General features: G+C 59.3%; 1 protein-coding gene across 1 annotated transcript in view; it reads left to right on the top strand.

The window, feature by feature from the left end:
- The first annotated feature begins 5,105 nt into the window (after positions 1-5,105).
- TAS1R2 (taste 1 receptor member 2) overlaps positions 5,106-7,948 on the top strand; it is a 19,558-nt gene continuing 16,715 nt past the window's right edge. Inside the window, 1 exon segment of the mRNA XM_040471523.1 lies at positions 5,106-6,312. Coding sequence (XP_040327457.1) covers positions 6,304-6,312 — 9 coding nt within the window. The 5' untranslated portion in view covers positions 5,106-6,303.

Genomic DNA, 7,948 nt, shown 5'->3' with positions numbered 1-7,948 from the left:
GTTGGTGGTCTCTCTGGCGGGGGCGGGGGGGGGGGACCGGCCAGCTTCGCCAAAGGCTGATGGTGGTGTTCACACGTCCTTCGGGACAGGCGTGCAGGGCCCTCGTGTGACAAGAGGGCGGGCGGGCCCTGATGTCTGGGGCTATGTGCTGGAGGTACGGGCGCTCTGGAGTCAGGTGGGTTCAAACCTGGGTTCAAATCCTGGCTCTCGGCCTCCCAGCTGATGATCTTCAAAAAGTTATGCAACCTGGGGATAATAACACCCACACCCCCCCCCACACACACAGAATACAATGAGTTATTCCATGTAATTGTTTAGAACGACACCAGACACAGAATTCATGGTTCAACCACGTCAACCATTTATACGTTCTCACAGCCACTGTTAACTGTGCTGTGGTGGTTAAGTTTATGCATCAACTTGACTGGGCTGTGGTATTTAGTTAAACAGTATTCTCGACGTCTCTGTGATTGCGGTTTTCGGGTAAGATTGACATTTAAATCAGTGGCCTCCAGGTAAAGCTGATTGTTCTCCACGATGCGGTGGGCCTCATCCAATCAGTCGAAGCCTTACTAGAACACAGACTGACCTCCCTCAAGCAAGAGAGAATTCCTCCCAGTAGACAGCCCTTGGACTCAGCCGTGACTCTTCCCTGGGTCTTGTACTCTGCAGAGTTTGCGTTTCACCAAGCCAACAGGAATGCGCGAGCAGTGTCCTTATGCTAAGTCTCTCTGTATATGCGGTTGGTTCTGAGCCTCTGGAGGACTTTGTGTCCCAACAGCCTGAAGTACAGGCTCCATGCTCCCATTTTGCAGAGAGGAAAGCAGGGAAGGGACGTGGCCATGGGTGCAGCATATCATTGGGATGTAAAGCCAAGTACGTCTGATCCCCAAACCCATTCTCTGTGCTGACTCCCAGATGCCCATACATGGCACTGACGTGCCTTGGGAAGACCTCGGCTGGCCACGTGATGCGGAGGAGAGCAACCGTGGCCCAGTTAGCATGAGCCCAGAATCTGTGGGTCTCAGGCCACACGGGCCAGCAGACTTGGGGCGGGGGGGGAAGCCGTGTGTCTGTCTGTCTCCATTCAAAGGATGTACAAGGAACCCGCTGCTGGCCACGTGACCCCTCCCTGTCCCGGGGCCCGTTGATCGGGGCTCTTGGCGTGCGGGGTATTGGAGCTGCGGGCAGGGGATGGAGACTCCGCCCTTGGCGGGGCCCCCACCTGGCTCACCCAGGGGGCTTCGCTCAGGGACAGAGCGCGGGCCCCGGAAGCCCAGGCTGGAGCTCCCAGGGGGGCAAGGTGGTGGCTGCCTGTGGGATGCGTAGGCCTGTTAATGACCTTGAGCAAATGGAGCGACTTGCTCAAGGTCACACCCTGAGATGGGAGCAGAGTTGGCTTTGTCCCCCTAGTCTCACCCAGCCTGACACTGACCTTACTGGGTCACTGTTCTCTGCCTTCTGTGGAAGGGCTGCTTAGTAGGAGCTCTGGGGTTTGAATGCAGGTGTGGGCGCCCACAGCCCATGCCCCTTGCCACCTGCTCCGTCGGGTCCCCCATTTCCAGCTGGTCCTCTTCCACTGCCCTCCCCCCGACCTGGTGCCTTCGCCACCGTTTAACTAGGGCATCGGCGGGGTCCAAAGCCACTGCCCTCTCTGTTCCGCTGCTCTGGGGCAGGTGGCTCCCGAGGGCCCGGGGCCCTTCCTCCGCATGACCGCCACAGCAAGTGCCCGTGTCCCCGGTGGCCCAAGGAGCCTCTTCATTTCCCTGCTGTGGTCCCGGGCCCAGCCACAAGTCCGGGCTCAGACGTGAACCATTTGCCTGAGGCCGACGTCCCCGCCACCGCTGTCCCCACGGGCTGCCAGTCAGGCGTGCGCTCTAGGGAAATGAGGGGCCACCTGTGCCGGTTCCTGGCCTCCAGGCTGACCTGGAGCTCCTGGGGAGCTCGGGGAAGAGGCAGGGTGGAGACCCACCCTCTTCACAGAGTTGTGCCTTCCTTGTCATTAATTCACCGCCAGGCGCGTCGCCACAGTCCCTCCGCGTGCGGTCTGTCGGGGACCAGCGCGGTAACAGAGCAGGAGCCACGTTGCTGGGATGCAGCCGGTGCGCCAGGCGCTGTGCTGAGTCCTCAGGTCCTCACTGCAACCCCGACGGCGCTTCTGTTGCTCCCGCTTTACAGGTGGGGAGACTGAGGCACGGGTGGGTGCAGTAACTAGTAAACCCGCGGGAGATGGTGCCCATCTCTGCCTGCCAGGCTTTTGCGCATAAGCACCGCTTCAGTGCCCCAGAGAGACACTTTTTTTTGAGAGAGGGAGGGAGAGAGAGCATGAGCAGGGGAGGGGCAGAGAGAGGGGGACAGAGGATCCGGAGCTGCCAGGCTCTGTGCAGAGAGACAGATGCAGGGCTCGAACTCACAAGCCATGAGGGAGCTCGTGACCTGAGCCGAAGTCAGACGCTCAACCGATGGAGCCACCCAGGCGCCCCTGAGACGACCTTATTTTCAACCCCTCCCTCACACCTTCACCCTGGATACCTGTGCCCAGGAAGGAGGAGAAGCCGGGCCTCACTGAGCACCTGTTTCTGGCACAGCTGCTCCCAGTCGTTATCTTGGATAGGACTGGCCTGTGAGGGAGGCGGGATCATCTTAGCCCCATTTCACAGATGAGGAAGCTGAGGCTCAGGGAAAGAAGGCCCGCTCAGTAAGGGGCAGGGACGGGATTTTTCCTGGTGGCCGTACCAGCACCCCCTCCGCCCTGCTCCCTGGCAGGAACACAGCAGCTTCTGGGCGGGGGCCGCGCCGTGAGCCGGCAGGATGAGGCACGCCTGTCGCTGTGGCTCCAAACACAAGCAGCCAGTCTTGACTCTCTCGGGATGTTGGCAGCCACTCCAATGGTGGAGCAGGTGCCACACGACCCTCAGGTGCCCGAGGCACATCACAACGCTGCCCCGGGGCTCTGCTGTGTCCTCTCTCCAGGCCCCAGGCGCCCAGGCAGTCGCCCTCAGTCCCCGGAGCGTTTGGCGCCCAGGGACCAGGGCGGATCGAGGCAGCGGATGCTCAGACACCTGCGCCATGACATGAGTCCAGGCAGGCATCGGGAGCGGAGCGGGGCTCAGGGAGGGACGTGCCTGGGCGAGGTCACGCAGCCAGTAAGCAGCAGAGCCAGGATCGGCACCCAGGTTGGGCAGATCTGAGCCTTAGAAAGAAGAGCCGTAGAGAGTCAGGGACCCCGGCCTTTTATGGGGGTGAAGATCGAGGGTGCCGTGCCAGGGACAAAGCCATGGACGCTGGAGTGTAGGGTATTTGTTAGCACCCATCGAGCACATTCTTGCATCCCTCCCATTTACTCGCTCCCACTGAGGGTGGTTTGGGCCACTTTATGGGTGAGGAGGCAGAGAGGACTCAGAACCCCTGCCTGGCCCCTGTCCACTGGGCTGAGCCCTTAGGGCCCAGGAACAGGACCACCTCGCCCCCACCCTAGGCCTCTGCACTCCCGTCGAGAGCTCCCTGAGTCTTCTTCTCCAGGAGCAGCACCCCCTTGCTTCACCTCCCTGTGGGACACGGTTTCTGGTTCTTTATCCACACCGTGGCCTCCTGCAGGGGCCACCCCGTCCGCTTCACTTCTGACGTCTAAACTTCTCTCAGCAGGGTGACTGATGAGGTTAAGGTCTCTGGAAACTGGCCCCGAGGCCTCCCCGGTGACCCTCCTTTGAGGATCTCTGAGCCAGGCTGGCTGGGGTCGCCTGTCCGCCACACCTTCCCAGGGGAGGAGGTCCTGCCCACCTGTCCCTGGCCCCACCGTAAGCCAGACTGGAGCCGGGTTTCCAGCCACCCACTTTTGTCCCGGAGGAGGCAGCACGGTAGCAGACGGAAGGATGTGCAAGTCAGAGGACAGATTGGAGGGTCGGGTGGGGGAGAGGAGCTGCTGTGCCCCCTCCATCCCTGGGGCAAGGCCTCACTTGGGGGTGCCCCCTGCACGCCATCCCCCCTCCAACCATCTTGGCAAGGGGAGGAGGGAGGTTCAGGGCGGCCCCTTCCAGCCCGAAGCAAATGGAGCTAGTTCCTCTCCGTGAACACGGGGGCGGCAGATCTAAGGCAAATTCACGGCCTTTCCTGGCCCCCGTTTTCTTGTCGCCTCCCCCCCGCGTACTTTGCGTAAGCCTATCATGGCTCTCCATCACCTCGGCCGCCAGTGGCCACACAGAGGTGAACGCGGGGACGTTGGGCCCGCACTGGGCCACACGGGTGACGGTTGTGTCAGGCCCAGGCCACCCTGGGGCGCGTGCTGTGTGTGCAACCCTGAACGAGAGTCACGGCACCACGGGGTTCCCGGGCGCTTGTCCTCGGAGCGGCCCGCACCCCAGCCTCACCCACCTGCCCCTCCCAGATGATGTCAAGGCCACGGGGGCTGCGGAGATGATCCAGTCCGGGGCACCGAAGCCCAGGGCTCACGCAGAGCCTCGTGCACCGAGCCTCGCGCACCCTGGGGTTTGAGTCACTGGGTATGTGTGCGTCAGCGTTCAGGGCTTTCATCAGAATCTCAAAAGGATCCTCATCCTCGAAATGTGAAGAGCATTCATTCCATTTTACGCGTAGGGAGGCCGCAGCCCAGAGAATGGCAGTGACTTGCCCAAGGGTAGTGGCTGCACAGCTGGCTGGGAAACCAAGGCTCCTGGCTCCCCGTCTAGTGCTCCTTCCTCAGATTTTGGCCTTCAGAGAGATCATCCCTGTCAAGGGGGCCCCTTATTCCTTTCCCCTGGGAGCCCCTCAGTCCCCACCACTTTCTGCAGCCCCCATTCCGGTCTCCGATTCCTCCAATCCACTCACTCGCTGTGTGGCTCTGGATAAGTGACTGTCCCTCTCTGAACCTCAGCGTCCTCATCTGCAAAGTGGAGACATAACAGCACATCAGAAGGTCGCGAGAACAGGGGCGCCTGGGAGGCTCAGTCGGTTAAGCATCCGATTCTGGATCGCGGCTCAGGTCATGATCTCCCGGTTCGTGAGTTCAAGCCCCGCATCGGGCTGTGTGCTGACAGCACAGAGCCTGCTTGGGATTCTGTCTTCCCTTCTCTCTGCCCTCACCTGCTTTTGCTCTCTCTCTCTCTCTTCTCTCTCAAAATAAATAAATAAACTTAAAAAAAAAGGAAAGTAGTGAGAAAAAAAGTGGGATGGCAGAGATGGAGAGGGCTCCACGCGGTACCTGGCATGCTGCGAGCCCTCAGAACCCGTTAGCGACGGAAGTGACCTGTGCGCGTCGTCACCACCATCCCAGCAGGCCTCGAGGCTTCGACCCTGCCTCCCCCGCAGAGCTCACAGTCTCCGAGGCTCCGGGCCACGTCCCCCGGGTGTCCTGTCTGTGTCCCTCGAACCCCGCCCAGCCCTGCCGCACCGTGAGCTAGTCAGCGCCTGCTGGGTTCGTGGCTCTCTCCGCCATCGTGCACCCTGGGGCTGGGGCCACACCCAGGGGCTCCTGTTAATTTAGATGCTTTCTTTCTCTGCCATCTGCTTACCCCCGAGCTTGGTTAGAGAGCCTGACTTTGCTGGGAGTCTCCAGAACGTCCCGGGACCTCCCAGCAACCAGCATCTTTATTCTCCCTCCTTAGAACTGACGCGTGCAGTCGCTGTGCCTCTGCAGCTCAGAGCAGGGGTGGTTCCTGTGAACTGGGGCCAGGGGTGGTTTCCTGGAGGGGGCAAGGCACCGACTAGCCCTCGAAGAAGGAGCCGGGCTTGGCTGAGGTGGGACAGGGGGAGAGCATGAGGTTTTCGGCCAGCTTTCTGTGCCTGGGAACCCCCTCTCCCCACAACCCTGGATCCCAGAGGCCTTAATGGGCCCCAGCTGTAACAGACTCGTCTGTGTCGAGCATTCCACAGTAGGTGTCCCCAGGCTCCCTCCGGGCCACCAAAGGACCACGACAACATTACGTGGACAGGGTCTCAGATTCCGATGGGTGCCCTGTTTGCTGGAACCATCTCCCTTTGGAAATTTTCAGCTCTCTTTTCTGACAGTAACCCCGCCCCTTGGTGCTGGGTACGGAGGGGGCACCCAGAGCGGGGCTCACCGGCAGCGCTGACTGCTGCGTTGTCGGGCTAACGGGTATTAACCGCCTCCCTCGCCGCTCCCATTCTCTTAGCTGCTGAAACGCTGCTTTTTAGCAAAGGCTGTGACCTCATGATGTTATACGTCGTGGAGATTGAGAACCAGGTCCTAGCGTCTGACTATGTGCTTCGAGTCCCCACTTTTGCTGGTTGTGCGACCCAGGGTGAGCTTCGTAAGCTTCTCTGTGCCTCAGTTTTCTCATCTGTGGAATGGGGCCGGTCATAGTCCCCGTTATTGTGATCATCGAGCAAGATGGTGAATGGCGAGCGCACAGCATGATGCCTGGTTCTTACTGGAACACCTGTCCTGGATCAGGGGCCGTATATAAAGTACTACCTGCCAGGATCAACTTGATCCGGTTCTACTCTGTCTCCTGGGTGAGTATCTGTGCCCTTTACTCCCAGATGTTGGAAATGTCAGGGGCACGGGACCTGTCCTTAACCGAGTGGCAGAAGGTTAAGTTTGTGTCCGAGATAGCAGGACATGCTTTCTCTACCTCCACAGGGCGTTCTCCCAGACCCCCCAGGGCCCACCATGCCCTAGGAAGGGATCATCCTAATTCTAGCCTCTTCTTCCCCCCCCCAGAGTTCTCAAGCTTCTCCACCTGTCCAGGTGTTTCCCCACCCCTTCGGCCATGGCAAGACCGTCACTATGTAAATGTCTGTGCAAATCCCCTGGTGTCAAGCTGCCAGCTCTCTGATGAGGCAGGGCCACCTCCGGGGACCCCTCACTTGAAGTCTGCTCCCTCATCATCCTGCCGCGGCTCCTGGCTGAGCCGGCTGAGAACTCAGACTTCTACTTGGCTGGGGATTACCTCCTCTTCACCCTCCATGCCAACGTGAAGGGCATCGTCCACCTCAACCTCCTGCAGGTGCCCCAGTGCAAGGGGTGAGTCGCCAGTGTGGGGCTGGAAGTGGCGATGGGGGCGGAGTGGGAAGCCTGGGCTGGTCCTGTGCTCCTCAGGGGACCACGCCAGGACCAAGGGCTCAAAATGCTCCTCATTCATTGCCAACCTCTCATCCCGCATTATCCCCACCGGCCTGCAGGGAGACCCCATGCAGTTCATGTTACCAAAATCTTTGGCAATTGTATTCTGAAATATGGAGAGCTGGTTGTCCCGCGGTGTCTCTTAATAAATAAAGAGTTACAGGGTGTTTGAGCCTGGAGGGGTTGTAGAGACCACCCCCACCTACTTTGTCAAGTGGGGAACTCCTACTGAGTCCGTGTCAAGTCCAAGTCTAGACACCAGGGGTTATGCCTTTGGAAGGCAGAAATGTGGTTTTTCGGTAGCAGGTTCTCAGACTGGAGGGGAAGGTTTGCATTTCTCTAGGGCTGTGGTTAGGTGGGAAGGGGTGCTTCCAGGACCAGAAGGGATTTCCTCCACTCACCTTGTCCCCTGTGAGCCCTGGGGGTGGCTGCATCACTCAAGGTTGGGTGAGACACCTTTGTGCAAGCGCGAAGGCTGGGATAGCGGACCCAGCGTGGGATGATGAGATAGTGACTTGGTGCAGAGAGGGTGAAGGCGTCCTGTGAGAGAGGGAGAGAAACAAGAGTGTGTTAAAGCTGACTGTAAGAAATGCACCCTTTATGTGACGTTGGGGAAGATCACATGCTGGCTTGAGAATGACGAATGTGGTGGTACCAGTGACGGCACATTGGCGAATGAATGTTCTGATGCCGCTGATGACGGAGGGGAGTTCAGTGATGGTGGTGATGCTGATAAGATTGATAGCAGTAATAATGGTGATAATGCAAGTAGTGAAGAGTACGGTGAGGATGGCGGTGGTGGTGATGGTGTTGGTCATGGTGGTGGTGATGATGGTGGTGGTGATGGTGATGGTGGTGATGGTGATG

The sequence above is a fragment of the Herpailurus yagouaroundi genome, unplaced genomic scaffold (genome assembly GCF_014898765.1).
Source record: "Herpailurus yagouaroundi ecotype Mexico unplaced genomic scaffold, PumYag 77, whole genome shotgun sequence".
NCBI lineage: Eukaryota > Metazoa > Chordata > Mammalia > Carnivora > Felidae > Herpailurus > Herpailurus yagouaroundi.
This window is presented reverse-complemented; position numbering and strand designations above follow the sequence as displayed.